At 40.5% G+C, this 25,000-nt stretch overlaps 2 protein-coding genes across 8 annotated transcripts in view; both read left to right on the top strand.

Moving 5' to 3' along the window:
• Positions 1-17,632, top strand: part of LOC137632324 (very low-density lipoprotein receptor-like) — a 35,085-nt gene extending 17,453 nt beyond the window's left edge. Inside the window, exons 7-9 of the mRNA XM_068364248.1 lie at positions 706-819; positions 3,211-3,321; positions 17,367-17,632. Coding sequence (XP_068220349.1) covers positions 706-819; positions 3,211-3,321; positions 17,367-17,482 — 341 coding nt within the window. The 3' untranslated portion in view covers positions 17,483-17,632. The remainder of the gene's footprint in view (positions 1-705; positions 820-3,210; positions 3,322-17,366) is intronic.
• Positions 1-25,000, top strand: part of LOC137632320 (uncharacterized) — a 243,832-nt gene that overhangs the window by 65,568 nt on the left and 153,264 nt on the right. The gene's annotated exons all lie outside the window — the stretch shown is intronic.

A 25,000-nucleotide genomic window follows, 5' to 3' on the forward strand; every position in this document is an offset into this window, starting at 1 on the left:
AAGGAAGTTAGAGCAATTAAAAAAAAAATATACTGCAAAATGTACTTGAAAAAAAATAACCCCTGGGGTTTAAGGGTTGGAAATTTCCAAATAGCCTGGGGGTAAAAGGGTTAATGCACTGATTTCATAATCTAAGGTTTTTTGAAAACTATTCAGAAAGCTAACCATTAGCATGAACCTAATAGAAATGGCTGAAAATTTCTTTGGCTCCCACCCAGAGGCAGTTCTAGCCTAACATCTCCAGTATAACCTTATACATGTTGGTGTAGGATTTTATTGGATAATGAAAGGATTCTGAGAGGACAAGGAGCACCATATTTCCATTGCACATACTATCAATAAATTTTTGGTACACCTTCACAAGTTCCATATTATATCATGTAGATGACAATGGAGCAAGTTTTAATTCATCTTTTGCCCTTCAAAATAAATTCAGCTTGTTTATTCTGTTCCATAAATTTATACTGTGTGGTACATCTTAAATATGTGAATTTCAAAATTTTTAATTTTTAGTGGTTAAAGTTTATTTATTTATTTTTGGTATTCTTATTTGAAATAGCTTAAATTCTATTTCTCTAATAGATCTTTATAATTAGATTAAAATCATTTATGCAAACCCATATAGCTATAGATTTCATTTGAGTGTTATGGATGAATTTGTTAAATATGTTCAATAGTAGTAATGCTGATTTTATAATATTGCAGCTTGTGGACTTGGGCAGTGGCAGTGTGATGATGGATACTGCATTGATAAAGATCAGTTATGTGATGGTGAAGTAGACTGTGAAGATTATTCTGATGAAATTAAATGTAGAGCAGGTTAGTACTTGCTCCTATCTAAGTATTAAAGCAAAAGGTAAAATTACACTGCACGGGGTTTGTTTGAAGTGAAAACTATTCTATGTATCTAGCTAGGCAGTTCCTCCGATTTTGGCAGTTAGCCGACATAAAAAAGAACAAAAGGGGACTTTTCTCCTCTTCACTCCTACCAGCCTGACGAGGGATTCAACAAAGTTTGGTTGGTACTGCTAGGGTGCCACAGCCTAGCCTCCTCCATTATCCACCACAAATGAAAATTTATATGCTAAATCCCCCTACTGCTGCTACCTTAGCAGTCACTAAGGCGACTGGGTGAAGCAACAGGGCCTATCAGAACTGCATCACTATCACTTGCCAGTCATTCCTATTTCTAGCATGTTCTTTTTCTACCCACATCTATCCTCCTATCACCTAGAGCTTTTTTCACTCCATCCAACCACCCAAACCCTGCCCTTCCTCTTGTACTTCTTCCATCAACTCTTGCATTTATCACCTTTTTCAGCCGACAGCCATTTTTCATTCTCTCTACATGGCCAAACCACCTCAACACATTCATATCTACTCTAGGTGCTAAATAATTTTGTACTCCTGGTCTCATCCTCACCACTTTGTTCCTAACCCTATCTAACTAAGATACACCAGCCATACTCCTCAGACACTTCATCCCAAACGCATTCAATTTCTGTCTCTCTGTCATTTTCATTCCCCACAACTCCCATCCATATATCACAGATGGTACAGTCACTTTCTCTTACAGAACTCTCTTTACATTCATTCTTAACCCTCTATTCTGTACCACTCACTTCACTGCCCCTAAAACTTTAGATCCTTCATTTTCTCACTTAGTACATCAGATTCCACTCCACCATTTGCAGCAAAACAGACCCCAATTACTTAAATTTATCTACTTTCTTAAGTACTTCTCCATTCAACATGCCATTCAACATAGTGCCAACCTCCCATCTCGTTGTTCCTAGTGCTCAAGGCATTGCGGGTTGCAGGTAGAAGTCAGTATTAAATATCTCCCATTTTAAAAAGGTGTACTGAACAGTTCTCACCAAGTTCTCCATGGAAACACCTTCAACAGTCTAAAGGGCAGTGATTAAAGGAGATTGGATGTTGTCATTAGACTTAACATACTTATTCTTACATTCCTGTTCCTCCTGAATAAATGAAATGGATCAGTGAATTACCTGTTCAGACATCCATGTTCTGGTTTCAGGACAGCTCAACAAATATTCACCAGGATTATGGGTCCTAATTCCAAATGGCTGAGGATTTTGGGCAATAGAATTTTTATGTCCCTGGACGATATGATAATTTAAAAGAATCTTTGGAAAAGATTCAGGTTCAAAAACTTCGGTTTCTTGAAGTTACTTATTAGGTTAGGACTCCTGGTCAATATGAAGAAGTCTTCTTGATCTCTCTCAAAGGATTCTATATTTGGACACGACAATAGCATTGTTTTCTTTTAGGGATTTTTCATTGGAAAAAGCATTGTCTATTTCGTCTAAGCATTATTTAAAGGAAGTTTGGTTTGTTTGAATATGTGGTCATTGGGTTCTTTGGTGGATGCGGGTGATGTAGTTAAATTAAAGTTTTCTTTTTAATTAAGTTTTGAAAGTTGGGATTTATTTCATTTTTTCTAAGGAAAGTTCCAGGATGACGGGTAATAAAATGATATAATTTTATTCAATAAGTTTTGTGTAGATTTCTTCTGAAGGGAATTTTCAAGCTTCAAGCTCCTCGAGAGTGTTTAGTTTTCTTCATTCCATTCGAGATTTGCAATCTCTTTCTTAGTTTACGGACTTACTAATTTCCAGTAAAGGTGAGTTTATTATGGCTCAGTTAGTTAATTCTTTTAATTGTTTAAATTTTCCTTCACTATCCCACCTCTTCAGTGTGACAGTCAGCAATATGAATGCAAGGGTAGTTTCACAAAAATGAACAGAATCTTAATAATATTACTTTTTCTATACTCCCCTGGCATTCATGTAAATGGCCCTCCTCCTCCCCACAGCCTAGTGAGGTCAGGAGGTCAGTTTTGCTTTGAGACTGAAAGATGAATGGTATGGTTATCCACCTGGTAGTATTGTCATGAACCACCATATTATTACAATACTTCACTTGATGGATAAGGAATTGAAAATAAGTACAGCGTAGTAAAATAATTTTATTTTTAAAATTTTGATATTTATATATTAATTTATTAGTAATCAAAGTGGAATACATGTTTAAACTTTTGACCTAATTAGATTTTGTGGTACCAAAACATAAGTGGAATTATACATAAACCTAATTCATGCATCAGGATATTCACTGTATTTAAGTACATTTAGTATTTTGACTACAGTGACACAGTTTGATATATGTGGTCATTATCATTTATAGAATGTGGACCTGGAAAGTGGCAGTGCCATGACCTGTACTGTGTTGATGAGAGACTTCGCTGCGATGGAATACCTCAGTGTTTGGACTCTTCTGATGAAGAAAATTGTTTAGGTACGTCATACAATAAAGAAATTTCATTCATCCTTTGAAAGAATGTATTTTGTAATTTGCATGAAAGTTTTTTTATAAGGATTTAGTTAAGACACTTTCTCCATTTTGGGTGGGATCTTACATAAAAAAAGAACAAAAGGGAAACTCTAAACCTCTTAGCTCCTCCCATCTTAATGAGGGATTCATCTGAGTTTGGCCGGTACTGCTAGGGTGCCACAGCCCACCCTCCCCATTATCCACCACAAATAAAGCTTCATATGCTGAATCACCCTACTGCTGCTACCTCAGTGGTCACCAAGGAGACTGGAGGAAGCAACAGGGCCTATTAGAACTGTCACAATTGCTTGCCATTCATTCCTATTTCTAGCGCACACTTTTGCCTCTCACATCTATCCTCCCATCATCTAGAGCTTTCTCCACTCCATCTATCAGCCCAAACCTTGACCTTCCTCTTTTACTTCTCCCATCAACTCTTGCATTCCAAACCTTGACCTTCCTCTTTTACTTCTCCCATCAACTCTTGCGTGCCAGACTTTGACCTTCCTCTTTTACTTCTCCCATCAACTCTTGCGTACCAAACTTTGACCTTCCTCTTTTACTTCTCCCATCAACTCTTGCGTTCATCACCTTCTTCAGTAGATGGCCATTTTCCATTCTGTCTACATGGCCAAACCACCTCAATGCATTCATAGCCTCTCTAGCTGCTAAATAATTTCTTACACTGGTTCTTACCCTCACTACTTCGTTCCTAACTGTATTTAATCAAAATACACAACCCATACTCCTCAGACACTTCATCTTGCCCACATTCAATTTCTGTCTCACTTTCATTCCCCTCAACTCCAATCCATACATCACAGTTGGTATAATCACTTTCTCATACAGAACTCTTAACATTCATTCCTAACCCTCTATTCTTTACCCCTCCCTTTACTGCCCCTAACACTTTACATCCTTCATTCACTCTCTGCAGCAACAAAAGGCCCCAAGTGCTTAAACTGACCTACTTAATCAAATAACTCTCCATACAACATGACATTCAACCTAACACCAACCTCCCTTCTTGTGTATCTCATAACTTTATTCTTACCGCTTAGCTCTCAACTTCCTTCTCTCATAAACCCTTCCAAACTCTGTCACTAATCAACCCAGCTTCGCCCCCGAGTCTGCAGTCAATACCGTATCATCCACAAACTCATGATCACTCTCATCTATCAGTTTCAATCCTTGACCAAGCACTCAAGAGTTCACTATGGTGGCATCACACATCCCTGTCTCAGTCCCACTCACTGGAAACCACTCATTCACTTCATTCCATGTCTTACCCATGCTTTACTGCATATGTATACAGTAAACTCTCTACTGCTTGCAACAGTTATCCACCAATTCCATATACCTCCTCACATTCCACATTGCTTCCCTATCAACTCTCTCATAAGCATTCTCCAGATCCATAAATGCAATATACACCACCTTACCTTTTGCTAAATATTTCTTGCATATCTGCGTAACTGTAAAAATCTTATCCATGCATCCCTACCTCATCTAAAACCACCCTGTACTTCCATGATTGCCTTAATCATATTAATTAGCAATCTACCTTACATTTTTAAATATAAAACTTACCCGCTGGTTATATAAAAGAGCTGAAGTCCCCTGACGCCCTGGCAGAAATTCAAATCTCGCGCTATCGAAGATACGGCAGGTGTACCAACCGCACCCTAGCGGTAGCTCAGGTGGAACAACACACCATCTCCAGTTCTTCTCTGCCGTCATAGCTGGCTGACATATAGAACTTCGCTCTTGTGGTTTTACTCTCTTGGGAAGTTGTTTGGTGATGTACAACGTTCTTTTCTGAGTTTAAGCTATCGTTAATTGTTTTCACTTGTTTCTAGTCTTGAAATCTTTTTGTTTGAGATTATCTTTATTGATATTTCCCTTACTTTTTGCTCGTCGGTCTTTCACGTTACCATTCAAAATGGCCGACTCCTCCCCTGCTCAGCGTAGGTGTGTTAGTGAAGGGTGTCGTACTCGACTTCCTAAAGGATCTATTGATCCTCATAATATTTGTGTGAAATGTAGGGGTAAATTTTGTTCATTTGATGATAGATGTAATGAGTGTCTTTCTTTAACTGATGATGATTTTGTAACATACGATCGTTATGTTAGGAGACTAGAGAGAGATAGAGTTAGGCGTAGTTCTTCACGATCTGTGGATAGAGCCTTACCTAATGTTAATGTTCCTAATCCTATTCCTTCCCCCGTGGTGGTAGATCAGGAACCTACTATGAAAGACATGTTTACTGCTATTTTGACTCTTGGTGAGAAAATTGAGTCCTTAGCAGCCGATAGAAATACGATTTTTTTCCGAGTAAAAGGTATTGAAAAACTGTGATCCTGTCGGAACTGTGGAAAGTGTTTCAGTGTCTGATGTTGGTGTACCGAAAAGTCGTGACTCTCTCGGTATTGTGACAAGTGTTGCTAATGTGTTTAGTGTTGCGGAGGGTGCGTCTGCACGATCTTGTCGTTCACCTAGCCTAAGACCTCTTTCGAGCTCTCGAACCCATGGGAGAAGTAATGTCGAACAGCTTAAGGGAACGAGAAGCGTCATCAATCGTGCAGACGTCCCCTCGAACGTTCCTGTTGCCGTAGCTCAGGTCGTTCACCCTCATTGTAGGAAAGGTGAGGTTCATGCGTTATCCCCGTCTTCCGATGAAGGGTCGGGGAGTGAGATCTGGCGTCACGCGTCAAGACCGCTTAAACGGACGCATAATGTTTCACAGCATCAGGTATCGCCTGTGCAGCCAGGATGTAGTTCGTGGGGCTCACCGGAACGTTTCCGTTCTCCCATCGCTTGCACTCCGGCTAAACGTCCAGATCACCGTGTTCGTGTGGATATGATTCCTTCCGATTCAGACCTTGTTATTATTCATGCACTCCCTCTTCCTTCAGATTGGCTTTCTTCTCCCGAAATACGTGGTGACGTTGGTTTGAATATTCCTATAGGGAGTTCTGTTGATCCTAAATGGTCTATGCTTGTGACTATGAAGGAACAACTCTCGTCGTTGATGGATTCTTATCAACCAGGTGTTGGCGGTATGTCTGGGCGTCATGTGTCATACCAGTTATCGCACAGGCGTTCGATGGTCTCTGGTCTTGACGAGTTATCGCTTAGGCGGTCTCCCATTCATAGTGTCTAATGCCAGGTTGATTTTGATGAGTCGCGTCAGAGAGGTTTGGTTGACCGGTTTTCGCTTTCTGGTCGTGTGGATGAACATCGGCGTCGACAAGTGGATGAGACGCGTCAATGTTTTGAAGTAGTGGATCGCCCGCGTCAACAACTTGTGGACGCGTCGCGTCAAAACATCGATTCGCAGCGTCGACATCTTGACAGCTTTGATCGTTCGCGTCAACAGTGTTCGGACTCTACGCGTCCACTCAGCGATCTTCGGCAGTTGCCTTCTGAGTCCAAGCGGCAATCTGGTCAACAGCAGTCGGATCCTAAGCGGTCTAGGCAGTTGTTAGTTGAAGAAGATCGTCTACCCGTCCATGTTTCGCGTCAATCTACTTCGACTTCTCCCCGTCAGGTGGATGCAGATGTTGGGTTTGACAGGCAGTCCCATCCAGACTTGGTTCCTTCGGTTCAGGCTGCAGCAGTTGCTGCACTGCCAGAAGACGAACTTGAGGAAAAGTCGGATGAGGATGATCCTATTGAGGAAGTCTCTGAGAATGAGGAGGAGAAGCATTATCAACATGCTGTGGATCTTCGTAAGTTTATGTTGATTCTTACTGGAATTTTCCCGGATCAGTTTACTCCTGTGGCCCCTCATTCTCCGCCTTCTGAGTTCATCTTAGGTAAAGCTACCAAAGTTCCAGTTTAGACCAAGATGGTTCTTTCTCGATCCTCTAAATGGGCCTTGAAATTAATGGGTTCCTGGTTGGACTCTAAGAAATCTTTTGGCAAGACGGCCTTTGCCTTTCCACCCGCTAGGTTAGCTTCTAAATCTAGTGTGTGGTACGAGACTGGTGAAGTGTTGGGCTTGAGTTTTCCTTCGTCTGCCCAAGGGGATTTTTCAAGTTTGGTAGATGCTTCTCGTCGTCTTGCCTTAAGGAAAACAAAAATTTGGTGGTCCATTCCAGAGTTCGACCATTTGCTTAAAGGTCTGTTCAGGGCCTTCGAGGTGTTTAATTTCTTAGACTGGGCTCTGGGGGCTTTGAGTAAGAGGGTCTCAGATATGACGGAAACGGACACTAGTGGACTGGTTCATTTGATGTCCTGCTTGGAAAAAGGTGTGAGGGATGGCTCCAACGAGCTTGCTGCCTTGTTCACGGCTGGAATCCTCAAGAAAAGGGCCACGATGTGCTCTTTTCTCTCTGCAGGAGTGTCTCCCTACCAGAAAACGGGCCTTCTTTTCGCACCTTTGGCTAATACCTTATTTCCGCAAGAGTTGGTAGGCGAAGTGGCTACTGCCCTCACGCAGAAGGCCACGCATGACTTGGTTACTAATACGACAAGGAAAGTTTTGCCGTTGTCGTTTTCCTCTCGTAAGCCTAAGGAATCCTCTTCTGGTTTTCGACCTCAGTCCTTTCGTGGGAAGTCCTCTGGAAGAAGCTCTTTCAAACCAGAAGGAAGGAAGCCTAGAGGCAGAGGGGGCAAGTCTGGCCGAGGTAAAGTCTGACTGCCCTTTCCTTCAGACAGCAGTGGGTGCGAGGTTGACTCACTTCTGGGAGGCTTGGGAGAGGAATGGAGCGGACCCCTGGTCCGTCCAAGTGTTAAAGGAGGGTTACAAGATCCCCTTCCTGGCAAATCCTCCTTTAGTCACAGATCCGGTGGATCTTTCGCCCAAATACAGAGAGGGACCCAAGTAGCAAGACATGCGCCTTCAGACGTCTCTTTTATTAGAGAAGCAAGCAATAGAGGAAGTGCAGGATGTTTCGTCTGGGGTTTTACAACCGCCTTTTCCTAGTACCCAAGAGTTCTGGGGAGTGGAGACCGGTTTTGGACGTAAGGGTGCTAAATGGTTACGTCCAAAATTCGACGTTCACTATGGAGACTCGGAAAACAGTTCTGGCGGCTGTGAGGAAGGACGATTGGATGGTCTCTATAGATCTTCAGGACGCCTATTTCCACCTTTCGATTCATCCCAGCTGCAGACGTTATCTGAGGTTCATGGACGGAAACAAGGTCTTCCAGTTCAGGGCTCTTTGTTTCGGACTCTACACAGCTCCTCTATTGTTTACCAAGATCATGCTGAATGTGGCAAGCATGCTGCATTCGAGGAGAATCAGGGCCTCTCTATATCTGGACGATTGGCTGATAAGAGCCTCCTCAGCCGATTGTTGTTTGAAGGACCTCAAGATGACTTTGGATCTCTCCAGAGAACTGGGTCTCCTGGTGAGCTCGAAAAAATCGCAACTGACTCCATCCCTGGAGATTCTTTATTTGGGGATGGAGATTCACAGTTGGAGTTTTGGGCTTTTCCGTCGTCGGTGAGAATCCAGGCAGCCCTCCTAAAAGTCCAAACGTCCCTGAAGAGAGATCTTTGCTCCGTAAGAGATTGGATGAGCCTTCTGGGGACTCTCTCATCATTAGAGAAGTTCGTGACCCTGGGGAGGTTGCACTTGCGTCCTCTTCAGTTTCATCTCAATCGCCATTGGAAGAAAGGGGACAACCTCGACAGGGATTGCATTCCCATCTCTGTTTCCATCAAGTCTCATCTTCAATGGTGGTACAATGAGACCAGACTGAAAGAAGGCTTGTCTTTACTTCAGAAGAGCCCAGACCTCGTGTTGTGTTCTGACGCCTCCAACTCGGGGTGGGGAGCCACTCTAGAGAAGAAGGAGCTTTCGGGCACTTGGACGGTGGAGCAATCATCTCTCCACATCAATCAAAAGGAGCTTTTAGATATTCATCTGTCTCTCATAGGCTTCGAGAAGCAGATCAGGGGCAAAGTGGTCCAAGTCAATGCGGACAGCACAACAGCTCTGGCCTATATTGTGAAACAAGGCGGGACCCACTCTTGGCCTCTGTACGAGATTGCAAGACTGCTTCTCGTTTGGGCAGAGGAAAGGAAGGTGACTCTTTTGACTCGATTCATCCAGGGGGTCAACAATGTGAGCGCAGACAGACTCAGCAGGGAAGGTCAGGTTCTCTCCACAGAGTGGATTCTGCACCCGGACATCTGCAAGAGAGTGTGGCGGTTATGGGGTCGACCTCTCGTGGATCTCTTTGCCACCGCAAAGACCAAAAGGTTGGAGTGTTACTGCTCTCCGGTTCCGGATCCTGAAGCCTTGCACATAGACGCCTTTCTGATGAACTAGTCACACATGGAGGTTTATGCTTTCCCTCCGTTCAAGATTCTTTACAAAGTGATTCAGAAGTTCATTTCCCACGAAGAGACCAGAATGACACTGATATCTCCGTTCTGGCCATCAAGGAGTTGGTTTCCAGAGGTACTGGAATGGATGGTGGATTTCCCGAGAAGCCTTCCCATAAGACCCGATCTTCTCAGACAACCTCACTTGGCCCGAAATCATCTAAACCTCCGAGCTCTACGTCTGACTGCCTTCAGACTTATCGAAAAACTCGCTAGAGCTAGAGGATTTTCGAAGAAGGCAGCCAAGGCAATTGCGAGGGCAAGGAGGTCTTCAACCATCAAGGTGTATCAGTCCAAGTGGGAGTTATTCAGGGAGTGGTGGAGGACTAACGCGATTTCCTCTTCCAGTACCTCTCTTACCCAAATAGCAGATTTTTTCTTGGACCTTAAATTTAAACATAACTTCTCGTCTTCTACTATTAAAGGTTACAAGAGTATGTTGGCAACGGTTTTTAGGATCTACAAGATTTGCTTAGGTCTTTTGATACGACCAAGAAGATTCAAACAGCTCCCCTTGCCTGGAATTTGGATGTTGTCCTTAAATTTCTCATGAGTGACAGATTTGAGCCTTTACACTCGGTTTCATTTAAGGATTTAACCTTGAAAACACTTTTTCTGGTTACCCTTGCCACTGCTAAAAGAGTTAGTGAGGTACACGCTTTAAGCAGGAACATTGGTTTTCGGAATGGAAAAGCCATTTGTTCTTTGCAACTGGGGTTTCTGGCCAAGAATGAAAACCCTTTTTGGCCATGGCCCAAAGCCTTCGAGATTTCTAACCTTTCTGATTTGGCTGGCGGTGAATTAGAAAGGGTACTCTGTCCAGTTAGAGCGCTACGGCTTTATGTGGACAGGACTAAGAATCTGAGGGGTAACTCAGACGCTCTCTGGTGTGCAGTTCGGAAACCCTCGATGCCCATATCTAAGAATGCCTTGTCTTTTTTCATTAGATTGTTGATTCGAGAAGCTCATGTTCAGTGTGATGAGTCGGATCAGAGGCTTCTCAAAGTCAAGACACATGAAGTCAGAGCAGTAGTGACTTCAGTGGCCTTTAAACAGAACCGTTCTCTGCAAAGTCTGATGGATACAACATTTTGGAGAAGTAAGTCTGTTTTTGCATCCCATTATTTGAGAAATATTCAGACTCGCTATGAGGACTTTTTTAGGTTGGGTCCTTTTATAGCGGCAAATGCGTTAGTAGGTGAATGATCTACCACTACGTTCCCTTTTTCCTAATACCCCTTTTCTATCTCTTGGAACTCGTTTGTTATGGTTGTTTGTGGAGATTGGTCGTCAGTCTTCCGCAATCTTTGATTTGGTTAGGTGGTCAATTTGTTCCTTGAGTGCACCCGGAACAAGGGTATTGGTTGAGGTTATGTCATGTTATAGGTGGTTGTACCGTTTGACAGCTCCTAGAGATTTTCAGCCCGAGTGGATTACTGGATCTCTTAAGGATAGCGGACGAAATGAGGCAGAGTATCATTGCTGTCAGCTTCCTTATCAGGTGAGAACCGCTTAAGTTTATTGTATGTAAGCCTTAAGTGAATTTTCTATATGTAGCTGTCTCTGACCCGCCACCAAGGGGTGTCAATCAGCTCTTTTATATAACCAGCGGGTAAGTTTATATTTAAAAATGATATTTTCATAATAAAATAAATTTTTGAATATACTTACCTGCTGGTTATATAAATTTAACACCCACCCTCCTCCCCTCTAGAGACTACCTATGGTATGGCTATGAGGCATGGAAGAACTGGAGATGGTGTGTTGTTCCACCTGAGCTACCGCTAGGGTGCGGTTGGTACACCTGCCGTATCTTCGATAGCGCGAGATTTGAATTTCTGCCAGGGCGTCAGGGGACTTCAGCTCTTTTATATAACCAGCGGGTAAGTATATTCAAAAATTTATTTTATTATGAAAATATCATTTTCCAATCACACTCAACAAACTAATACCCCTTGAATTACAACATTCATACACATCTTCCTTACCTTTGTATAGTGGAACAATACATGCTAAAACCCTGTCCACTGGTACTATTGACAACATATAATCTATATTAAACAAATTTGGTTGATATTTAAGTAATTATGGAGGCACTCTGTGGATGCTGACTAAGGAAAAGTATACAAGAATCTCACAGATGAATTGATGTTTCAGTTGCCTTGTTAGATGAAGGTGGATAAACAAATTTTAATACTGAAATACTCGTGAGGATATATGGTAAACACAACTTTCTTTTTAATGTATTTATTACTTTCAAAGAAGTATGTGAAAGCTACAATTATAACTGGATGGGTACATGGCATATAGACAATCTTTCCTTTCTTAAAGTTTAATGTGAGGTTAATATCCATATTTTGTTTTACACAAAATATAACTTTGATCCAAAGTAAACCGTTTTTATGAATAAGTAATGCCTTGCACATTTTTGTATTCAAACATCATGCATATTTATTTCATTTGTTCCGTAACTGACATACAAACCACGCTATTTAATAGGGGTATTACTTTCGGCGTAGCTGAAATGACGAGCCATTAAAATTTAACAAGGGTTTACTACCCACACCGCTAGTTAGCGGGGGTAGGGGAGGGTAGCTTGCTAACCCCCCCCCCCCACACACACACACACACATCTGTCCTTGACCTCACTTTGTTTGGAGGGCAAGTTTGATTAAATAGCTCAGGTTTGTATTGTTAGAAAAAATACAAATTATATACGAATTTGTCATTTGTTCCGTAACTGACATACAAACCACGCTATTTAATAGGGGTGACTCACCCATTACGAAGGGTGGACGTCCAAGCCAGTACTGGCTTTTTGGCTTTGCCCGGGGGCTCGTTATTTGAGTGTGTCAGCACCCAAGAAATAAGGAGTTCCTGCATCTCGCTAGAACCTTGCTACGCAAGGACTGCGGCCTACGCAAACTGTGTGAAGGCATAACGAAGTGTGACTCATCCTATGAAGTTGATCTGAAGTTCTTTAGATAGAAACTTGTAGACTAGGACTCTCCCAATACCACCTCGTCAGGGTATGGGGACGTGACAGTATTAACTTAATACTAGGAACACAAGGAAACATGGTTTACCTGCAGTGGTTTGAGGACAGCTATGCAGAGAACCCAGGATGCTGCTTTCCCCAAGAGAGCAGTACCAGCCGAACTCGGTTGAGTCCCTTGTCAGGCTGCGAGTAACATAGAGGGGAGAGGTCCCCTTTTTTGTTATTTTTTTAATGTCAATTACCCCCCAAAATTGGGGAAAGTGCCTTGGTATATATATATATATATATATATATATATATATATATATATATATATATATATATATATATATATTTATATATACATTTTATATTTTTGGGCTCGAGTCATGTCATCCTGATGAAAGTTCTTCATTGGCAGCTCTTACTTAGGATATTTCTGCGAGTGATATACCAGAGAAATTTTACCTTAGAGGTATCAACAGTGTTCTGACCCCTGGAGCGACTATCCCAAGAGATATCGTGTATAAATCAAGGACATGTTAATAACAAGCCATGGCTATCCTTCCCCGAATAGAGTTAACCTTGTCTCGAAGGAAAAGGTAGAGGGAACGATACGTGGGCAAGTGAGCCATTACAACTCCCGTTCTCATTGTGCTACAACTAACACGTTTCCTGTTGATCTATTCCCTCTTTGCAGCATCATCTTTGACTTACGGTTTGGGGGTTTCTGCCTATTTTTCATAGCCTTTTGAGCTATTTTCGATCATGGATGCTTCGGCTTCTTCCTCATCGACTAAGTGGAGTACCCTCTTTTTTGCGTTTTTGGAGAATTTCGCGTCCCCACTCCATATATATTTTAGATTTATATGCTTTTATTGTTTTGTTGCCGGCATGCGATCGGTGCCATTACACCTTGTTACCAAATTGCATGTAAAAGCTTAGTTATTTAGTCATATTATTGTTGGAATATGTTTTACATTCTTTTTTTTTACATTGTGGTATGTTTACAGGTATGCCACCTCCCCTTTTTGGTACTTCTTGTGTGGTTTTTATCAGTATTGATTTAGGCTAGCTCACTACCCTAGCCATCGGCCATGCCAGATAAATTTTCACTTATGTACCATCCCCTTCTATCACATAACTTTTCTGGTTTGGTGAGGCAGTCACTCCTTCCTTGCGGTCGACTTGTCACGGTGGGGAGCTGCAGTCTTGAAGGTCCTTCTGGTAGTTGGATAGTTTTCAGTTGTCCTAGGGTGACTGTTTTCACTTTCCACTTAGCCTATATCTGTGACGAGGTAGCACAGGTCTTGGAAACTTATTCCCTGTGTGTACTTATGTTTACCCATTGGAACGCTTTACCCCCTGTTCTAATGCTGACAGGTAGACCCCTTTGTGCCCCTTTAACCATTCTTAGGCTTCCTTCTTAGTCTTTGGTAGGTTGTGCCTAGTTGCGAGGGCTTGTCCTCTGTGCCTTATCACTGCAGACCCCTTGGAACACTATACCTGTTCTAATGTCGCATTTGGGCCTTCCTGTCATGCCGCCTCACCAATTTTTGAGTCTCCCATCACTCCCATCACCACCCCTTTTTCCCTTACCCTTGTACCTGTTATTGTACTTATTTGCTGTGGAACCTTGTTCCCATCCCTGTCTAGTCCCATGCCAGCTGAAGTATGCTTCGTCTCCATTCTTAGATAGGATACTGTGTAGGCTATCTTTCTTGGCCCTAGGTAGGCAAGATTTTTTCCTTTCCTGGTCTAACTCTCTCTGCCGCCTTCGAGACCACCATTGGGGTGTTCAGAAACGACCTACCCACTCCCAACTGTTTGAGTTTGAAAACAAGAGCCTCGTGATTAACACGGTCAAAGGCAGCACTAAAATCAAGGCCAATCATATGAACTTCCTGACCCCAATCAAGGGATTTTGCACAGCATTGGATATTGTAAGAAGGGAATCACATGCATCAAGGCCTTTACTAAAACCAAATTGCAAACTAGGGAACAGATGATTACCTTCAGCAAACCCATTAAGACGTTTTGCCAAAAAACGTTTAAAAACCTTAGGTAATATGGGAGTTATGGAAATTGGGCGGTGGTCAGTTGGACATGAGCTACCACAAACACATTTACAAAGTGGAGCAGTATTACCAATAAACCAACAAGTGCTAAAAGCTCATCTTCTTGCTAACTTGTGCAAAATAACAGATAACTTTGGAGGTAAGAAATCTTCAGTCTTTATAAAAACCAAAGGAAAAATAACATTTGAGTCCACACCTCCATAAGCATCACGGTCCATCAAGAGCTTTATTTTCATGAGATCAAAAAGCTAAACTAGTTAGTTTAGCCTCAGAAAAACAGGAATGAGGAACTTTAAATTTCTCATTACTCTGCTTGCTTTCAAACACATCTGCCTAAAGGGCTTTCCTTTTCTTTTGGACATTGGTTGACAGAGCCATCTGGTCTAAGTAAAGGAGGAACTGTTGCATTTACACCAAAAAGTGAAGATTTAAGGGTAGTCCACCACTTATGTTCCTGGATTGTACCAGAAAGGGTTTCTTTTATGGTTAAATTGTAATCTTTTTCAGTTGAAGCATAAACTCTGAGCAAAGCAAGATGCTATAAGCCCAAGGACTCCAACAGGGAAAAATAGCCGAGTAAGGAAAGAAAACAAGGAAAGAAATAAACTAGAAGAGAAGTACTGTTATAAACAATCAAAATAAAATTTAATAAGATCAGTAACAACATCAAATTAGATCTATCGTATATAAACTATAAAATAAAAAAAATGGCAGGAGAGAAAGAAATAAGATTAAACCGTGTGCCCGAGTGTACCCTCGAGCAAGAGAACTTTAATCCAAGACAGTGGAAGGCCAAGGTATAAGAGGCTCTGGCACTACCCAAAAGACAGGAGTGTCCCAGAAGAGCTGCTTACCATAGCTAAGGAGTCTTATCTACCCTTACAAAGAGGAAAGTAGCCACTTACTAATAAGGGGGAAGGTATGTCATTACCACCGAGTTCGTTGTATCGCAAGAAGTTTCCATATGCAGAAAATAAAGCAAAATTATACCAAATTCTACGGGCTGTAGGCCTACCATCAATGCAAAACGTGGCTAACATTAAAACAAGCAGCTGAGATTATCTTGCTTTTATTTTTCACCTTAGGATGACATGATTAAGGAAATAAATGATACTCACAAAACTGAAGTAATATACTAAAGGAATGTTAAATGAAACATGAAAAAGATAACTTTAATCATGGGCCATATCAAAACAAACTGAATACAGTGCCAGAAGACACTAGTGAGTAATCTGGGAATTACTGCTACTGCCTTAATTATATATGTCAAAGAAAATCATAAAATATATACAAGCCTACTTTATTTGTAAATGAATAAGTAAATAAATATGAATATTGCATATATTCGACCGTAAAACGACCTATTGATTGGACTATGTAAAAAATTACGACAAATTTTAACCTATCTCTTTTCTGTGATATAAAAAGACTGCTAAATCATGAAACCATCTGCATATAATTCAGGTTTTGGTTATGTAAAGATGTTATCACAATTTCATTATACTTGATGTATGCTTAGAATTTCCAAAAAGCTAATTAAACCAATTTTATATCACATCTTCCCTACATACGATGCCCAGAAGGGAAGTAATTTTGTTATTTCATCACAATGAACGGACGAACGAACGAACAAACAAATGAATGAATAAATGCTTTTATACATTAAAGTGATAACTAATGGTACTTATAGTTTTACATGTTATCAGCTGAGCTGTAAGAGAGTAGGGTTCTCCTCCTGTATGGGACTGGAAAAGCAACCATCAAAATAAAGTAAAAGTAATACTATAATGCGAATAATCAATCAGTGTTCCTGAAGAAAACTTTATTTTTACTTCCACCAAGGAAGTATTGCGATCGAGTCCGTTTATTTATTTGTTTTTGTGGACATTTGCCTGTGGACAGTATTACATCCAAACTACCTGACGGATTTTGATGTACTGTAGTTTTTCACCGAAGATAGGCCTTAGGATATAGACGACCCCATTAAATTTTGTAGCTGATCAAAACTATATGCCGGATTATGACAAAATTTTCACCACATAAATATCTTAGGTCATGGATAACCCCATTAAATATTTGGAGATGATCCTGATCCAGATCTGTATTCTAAATTTGGATTTTCATTTTTCGTCATTTTAGAGATAATGGAAAAACTACTTGTTGGATTTTAACGAAATTTTCACCCCATGTAGATCTTAGTTCATGGATGACCTCATTAAATTTTGGAGATGATCCAGTTCTGGATCCGGTTTCCATATCCAGATTTGGTGTTTGCAATTTTAAAGATAACGTCAAAACAAATTGACGGACTTTAACAAACTTTCCACCACTGATAGATCTTAGGCCATAGACGACTTCATTAACCTTTAGCAAAGGTCAGAAATCTCCTAGTGCTCTTATTCTTTAAAAGTAATTTGCATTTAATGGAAAAAAAAAATTAATGGAAGCATACTTCATTTAAGCCATTTTTGTGTTTTTCTGAAATGCATGTTTATGGTTTACTAAATATATAATTTGATAGATGAATGGCATTAATACAAAACTAAGATCTTTTTTTGAAATATAAGTTCATATTTTAGCTCATTTTCAAGTTTCAACTCCATTTATTTACAGGAAACCTGTGGAAATGCTGGGATGGCTGGTTCATCAGGAGTCACCAACGCTGTGATGGCTTTTATCACTGTTATGATGGTTCGGATGAGTTTTACTGCGAAGTCTCATTCCTCTAGCTGTCCTCTCGTCAGTCTTATTATTGATAAAACAAAGTTTTGTAAGTGAATCATGCTATTTTAAGAAAGTTCTTGCACAGTATTGGGAAGTTTCTTTAAATGATTTGGTTTAGACAACTAAAGTAGATAGTGATTTGCTTTTTTATCCAACTCCCATGATGTATTGTAATCTTGAACATTCAAGGATTTAGCATAGTGTTGTAGATAAATTTGTTCTGTTACTAATGAAAAGTAAAATGTTTTTCATTTTATGATAAATATGTATTAGTATGTAGAGTAGTGTTGTTAATGCAAAGGAGGATGATTTTTCCTTGTAGGTTGATTTTGTTCTTTTAATTCTCTAATTAGAAATGTAATGTACAGTAGTCCTTTTTTTTATTAAAGATTTATCTGTATGTAGTTTTGTGCAAAAGAAGCATATTTTTGCTAAAGTATTTTGGAATTTTTAGAATAGTATAGAGTAGTTTAGACCTAAGTACAGTAGTCTTTTATACCTCATAATGATGATATAAGTAATATGAATATTTGATTAAGGTAATTTTGAATTATATCTTCTATATGAAACAATTTTATTCCTCCAAACCACATTTTGGCTGTGTAATCGGAAAAAGAATTGTGCAAAAGAATTTTGTCTGAATAGTAAAAGAAAGAAATAAGTGCCTACTTAATTATATGAACTTTTAACCTTTCAGTGTGCTGTTGCTTTATGTAACTGCTATCTTTCAATAATTTAAGTTACAATTTTTTATTTTGAAGGTCTGGTTGGTTTGAATATGCTGTGTTTAAGAATAAAGTATGCCTAATTGGTTGTAAAAGCTGCATTACAGTATGTAAAGTTTTAGGATTCTAATAATTCTGTGTAGTTTGGAAATATCCTTTCTTTGTTTAGGTGATATTTCAGAGGTGTTTCAACATAAATGTGTTATCTATAAATTATACAACTCGTTAATTCACCAAGGCAGTAAGGATACCGATTTAAAGCAGTTTCAGTTTGAGAGGTTTTAGCAAAACAGAAAACTTTAATACGCCAGTTTAATATCAATTCAGCTACATCACTGCGCTTCAAAGCCATGCTCATATAGGAAGAGGTGGGCAGAATATTTTGAAAGTATGCTGAATGTTGAGGATAATAGGGAGGCAGATATAATTGCTGTTGCAATTATATCTGGATGGGAGATGAGAATGAGAGAGATTACAATAGAGGAAGTGAGGAGAGCACTAGATGAAACGAGAGTAGGAAAAGCATCTGGTATGGATGGTGTGAAAGCTGAGATGTTGAAGGAGGGGGGTGTGACTGTACTTGAATGGTTGGTGAGATTGTTCAATATGTGTTTTGTATTGTCAATGGTACCTGTAGATTGGGTTTGTGCATGTATTGTACCACTATATAAGGGTAAGGGAGATGTGCAAGAGTGTTGTAATTCAAGAGGTATTAGTTTGTTGAGTGTAGTTGGAAAAGTGTATGGTAGAGTAATGATCAATAGGATTAAGGATAAAACAGAGAATGCATTCTTGGAAGTACAGGGTGGTTTTAGAAGAGGTAGGGGTTGTATGAATCAGATTTTTACAGTTAGGCAGATATGCGAGAAATATTTAGCAAAAGGTAAGGAGGTGTATGTTGCGTTTATGGATCTGGAGAAAGCATATAATAGAGTTGATAGGGAAGCAATGTGGAATGTGATGAGGTTATATGGAGTTGGTGGAAGGTTGTTGCAAGCAGTGAAAAGTTTCTACAAGGGTAGTAAAGCATGTGTTAGAATAGGAAATGAAGTGAGTGATTGGTTTCCAGTGAGAGTGGGGCTGAGACAGGGATGTGTGATGTCGCCATGGTTGTTTAACTTGTATGTTGATGGAGTGGTGAGAGAGGTGAAGGCTCGAGTGCTTGGACAAGGATTAAAACTAGTAGGCGAGAATGATCATGAATGGGAGGTAAATCAGTTGTTGTTTGCAGATGATACTGTACTGGTAGCAGACACAGAAGAGAAGCTTGACCGACTAGTGACAGAATTTGGAAGGGTGTGTGAGAGAAGGAAGTTGAGTGTTAATGTGGGTAAGAGTAAGGTTATGAGATGTACGAGAAGGGAAGGTGGTGCAAGGTTGAATGTCATGTTGAATGGAGAGTTACTTGAGGAGGTGGATCAGTTTAAGTACTTGGGGTCTGTTGTTGCAGCAAATGGTGGAGTGGAAGCAGATGTACGTCAGAGAGTGAATGAAGGATGCAAAGTGTTGGGGGCAGTTAAGGGAGTAGTAAAAAATAGAGGGTTGGGCATGAATGTAAAGAGAGTTCTATATGAGAAAGTGATTGTACCAACTGTGATGTATGGATCGGAGTTGTAGGGAATGAAAGTGATGGAGAGACAGAAATTGAATGTGTTCGAGATGAAGTGTCTAAGGAGTAAGGCTGGTGTATCTCGAGTAGATAGGGTTAGGAACGAAGTGGTGAGGGTGAGAATGGGTGTAAGAAATGAGTTAGCGGCTAGAGTGGATATGAATGTGTTGAGGTAGTTTGGCCATGTTGAGAAAATGGAAAATGGCTGTCTGCTAAAGAAGGTGATGGATGGTGTGAAGAAAGCTCTGGGTGATAGGAGGATAGATGTGAGTGAGGCAAGATAGCGTGCTAGAAATAGGAATGAATGGCGAGCGATTGTGACGCAGTTCCGGTAGGCCCTGCTGCTTCCTCCGGTGCCTTAGATGACCGCGGAGGTAGCAGCAGTAGGGGATTCAGCATTATGAAGCCTCATCTGTGGTGTATAATGTGGGAGGTTGGACTGTGGCACCCTAGCAGTACCAGCTGTACTTGGCTGAGTCCCTGGTTAGGCTGGAGGAACGTAGAGAGTAGAGGTCCCCTTTTTGGTTTGTTTCTTTGTTGATGTCGGCTACCCCTCAAAATTGGGGGAAGTGCCTTGGTATATGGATGGATGGATATATATACTGTATATGTGTGTGTGTGTCTGTGTATATATATATATATATATATATATATATATATATATATATATATATATATATATATATATATATATATATATATATATATATATATATATATATATATATATATATATATATATATATATATATATATATATATATATATATATATATATATACAAATGATTTTGACATAGGAACAATCTATATTTGGGTGAGATAGGCATGTCATCCTGATGGAAATTCCTCTGAAGCTGCTTTCTACTTGGGATATTTACTGCAAGTGATATACCAGAGAATCTTACTTGTAGAGGTGTCTCAGGGTTATGACCCCTGGAACGAATATCCCGAAATATATCATGTATGTAACAGGGACTTGCTTAAAACAACCACGTCCATCCTTCCCCGGATAGAGTTAACCTTGATTCGAAGGATATGGGATAAGATTGGATACATGGATGCGTCGTTACAACTCCGATCTCAGTGTGTTATTTTAACTCTGTCATTGGTTCGCCATTCCAGCAGTAGCCATTTGTGTGCAATATGGCCTCTCACTGAGAATTGGGAGGTGATGAAAAGTAACAGGCGTGTCCATCAGGATGACATGGCTATCTCACCAAAAAATAGATTTTTTCCTACGTCAAAATCCATCTTTTGGGGGGCTCAAGCCATGTCGTCCTAATGAAAGTGTACCAGAGAATTAAAAATTCTCAGTTTTGGCATATTGGAGTTTTAACCATATAAGTGTTCTTTTAAGTCACCTCAATGATGAAAGGAAATTTAAAATGTTACCCTTTCCAAAGTAGTTAATTAGGAAAAACCGATGCACTCAATGAGTGGCCTCTGACAGTTTATTGCAAACTTTATCAGGATAAGATAGTCATCATTACAGCCCCATAAACTATATTGAATGTATATTTGGATGACCACAACTAACTAAGCAATAATCTGTAGTAGGAGGTTAAAATATTTAAGGTACACCAGTTGTTATTTATGAAAAAAAACTATGTCCAAAGAAGGAAATGCAAAAAGACAATACCTTATTATTTCCAAAAGAAAATAAATGTAATAAAATTAATTTAACAATATTTGCATTATGTATGCACAAAAGCAACAGATGTTTACCCCATGAACATCGTAGGGAATAGAATAATACAAAAACATTTTTTTCAGAACAAATAATGTCACCTTTTGACTCTTCAAAATGAACTTAAGATTATCACACAATGCAAAGAACATTTACCTGGCACTATGTCTGCTGTATGTCTCCCAAAATATACAGTCCATAAGAGTCCATGCACAACACTAATAAGCTGTAATTACACTACCAGCTGCCACGACAAAGTGTTTAATCTCCTCCAGCTGTCACAAATAATATTTGAAAAACACTCATGAAGACTTCAATCCAGTATAGGCTTGTAGTCCTTCAAAGGTCATATACTGGAAGAAGTTTAAGGAAGAGGAAACTTTTCTGGGATCATAACCCGTTGAAATGCTGTCCGGGTCAGCCTTCATGATGAAATAGGTGAGTTTGGACCTCAGTTGTTTCAAGGAAAGATTATATCCTGTTGTTTCCCCTTTTAAAAGTTGACTGCCTTTAAATGCTTCACTCTTTGACAGGTAAGCTTTAAGGCATTCCACATGTCATAAAGAAGGATTTTCCTTTAGAGGGATGATCTTCCAAGGCACCCAACGTTTTATGGGGAGTTTGTTTTTAGCCAGGAATGCTGGATCTGGATATAGATTAACTTCTCCTGACTCCAAGAATTTAATGTGGCCATCATCCCTTGATAGTGCCACAATCTTGCTGACTCAAGCACCAGAAGCCATAGCTAGTAAAAAGATTGATTTTTGAGTAAGATCCTTCAATGAAGCAGAATTGTTATCTATTGAGGAGGCTCAGTGCAAGACTTATGAAAAGACCATGAAATGGATTTGGGGGAGCATTCGCTTTCAGTGTAGGACAAGCCTTAGGGATCTTGTTGAATAGTTCTCTGTTAAGCTCTGTCAAAAGCATAAGCGATAGGTCTGGTTAGGGCCGTTTTACACAAGGAAATAGTTGTAGAGGCCAGAACCTGTTCATGGAGTGAGATAAAGAAAAAGCAGAAATCCATTGTAATTGAAGTGGGCTTGCATTTCGTACCAAACTCCACCCCTTTCTTCCACAAAGACAAATATTGTCTCTTTAGTAGAGGTCTTGTATTCTTCTATGAAATCAGTCCTGCCCTTCTAAACTCCATATTTTCTGTTAGCAGCAAGGACGAGAAAATCATGAGCTGAAGGGGCTTCTTTATTCAGGAGGAAGGGAAGACAGTCTCCTGTTGAATGGTTTGGGACAGCATTGGTGTCGGCAGAGGGACCTGACGAGGTTTGAGTTACAGAACAAGAGAATACCAATTGCTCTTGGCCCAATTGGGGGTCACTAGGACAGCTGTTCCCTTAAAGGTTTGTGGTTTGTTCAGAACCTTCATGAGGAGATTGAACAGTGGGAAAAGGTGAATGTGAGTCCACTGGTTCCAATCCAGTTACATTGCATATATCCCACTGCTTCCTGGTCTAGATTTGGTGCTACATAACGGGGAAGCTTCTTGTTGAACCTCGTCGCAAAGAGATCGACTTGCAGTTCCGGGACTTGCTCTAGAATGAAACAGAATACTTTTTTGTCCAGGGACCATTCTGTTCCCGAGGCTTGAATCTTGAAAGGACATCCGCCGTCACATTGCTAACCCCTTCTAAATGAACTGCGGAGAGGTGCCAGTTTCTCCTCGATAGGGAGAAAATGGTCAGAATCACATGATTGATCTGCGGAGATCTTGAACCCTGTCTGTTGATGCAGTGGACTAGTCTTGCTGTCAAGGACTAATCTGATGTGAGAGTTCCTCTTCGGGTTCAATTTCTTCAGAGAAAGAAACACTGCCATCGCTTCCAGAATGTTGATGTGGAACTGACCCTGTATCTTCTTGTCAGATGTATATGACCTCCTCAATCCTTGTCCGAGGCATCTATGTGAATTTTCACTGATGGAGGAAGGAACTTCAAGGGAACGCATGTCGTTGGACTTGGTAGTGGACCACTTTCTGAGCTGTTTGCACAGTAGAACCGGGTTTTTTTATGATGATTTCTTCAAGCATTTGATGCCTTTCTTCTCTAGACTGTTGGCATCCTTGAGTCTTGCTTTCAGGATGGGATTTGTAAACACTGCAAATTGTAGCGAACCCAAGACTCATTCCTAATGACGTCTAGTGATTGTCTTTGAACGAAGCAGACACCTGACTGAGCATGTGATTTTATTCCACTTGCCTGAGGGTAGAGAAAGGATATGTGACCGTCAAATCCCAGGGCAGAGCTAGCCACTCGATTTGTTGAGTAAGAGTTAACCTCGACTTTTCAAGGTTGATCTAGAAGCTCAGGGATGTAGAAACTACATAACTTCCAGAGCTGCTAGAAGACTCTCACTCTCCAACTTAATCGCAGCCCACAATAACCAATTGTCGAGGTATACCATTACCTGAAGGCGTTTGTTCCCGAGTTGTTGGACAATGGTCTTGACAAGTTTTGTGAAAATCCTTGGCGCTATGCTGATCCTGAAGGGCATAAATTTGAAAACGTAGGCCTTTCTTGTCAGTGTGAAACTAAGATAGGAGAAGTGCCGACCTATCGAAAGATGCCAATAAGCATCGGTAAGATCTTTGGAGATGTAGTAGGGTCCGTATTTGTGAGATAGTTAGCATCTGGCATTTATTGTTCTGAATAAATTAGTTCAGAGGGGACAAGTCCAGAATAGTTCGAATAGTGCTCAAATCTTTGTTCGGCATGCAAAATAGCTATCCTTAAAAGTTGATAGATTTTGTACAATGGATAATACCATTTTGGAGGAGATCTTGTACATATTCTTCTAGGAAAGGTGTTGTGATTTGGAAGAACCTCTCTAACCATGGTGGTATCTGTCTCCATATCCAGCCTAGTCCTTTCGTGTCTATGCTGTGTGCCCAAGGATTGAACTTCCATTGATCCTTGAAGTGGTGGAGTCTTCCCCCTACCGGAAGCTCCTTATCGTTGTCTTGAAGGACCAGCTCCCGTATGCAATCTGCTTCTGTTTGCTCGACCCTTAGATGGTCCACTTCTTCCACTTTCCCTTTCCACTCGTACTTCTCCCCTGAGCCCCAACGTGGCGAAACGTGGAAGTGGACTGTTCGTAAACGGGATTGAAAGCTGGGAACTAGGTAACGTACCGCAGGGGAACCGTGTACACTGTCTGGGGAATAGTAGCTACTGTAGTAGTTGTGGTAGGAAATGACTTCTTGTCCCTAATAGGCACCTAGGCTTCTTGCCTTTGAGTTGTGGTCCTTTTCCAGGGGTGAATTTCCTCTTATAGGACATGCCCTATTTCTGCATAAGGCTCTTGGTTTTCTTTTATCACCTTTTGGGGAAAAAAATCTTTCCCCCAGATGTGAGAGTTGATCAACTTTTTAGGCTCATGCCTAATAGTTGCTGCTACTAGGACATGCTCCCTGCATGCTCTCCTGGCTAGAAAGAATGCATGCAAACCATGGTGGAGGGTTGCTAAATGGGTTTTGGCCAGAACTG

Source organism: Palaemon carinicauda, chromosome 41, assembly GCF_036898095.1.
Source record: "Palaemon carinicauda isolate YSFRI2023 chromosome 41, ASM3689809v2, whole genome shotgun sequence".
NCBI lineage: Eukaryota > Metazoa > Arthropoda > Malacostraca > Decapoda > Palaemonidae > Palaemon > Palaemon carinicauda.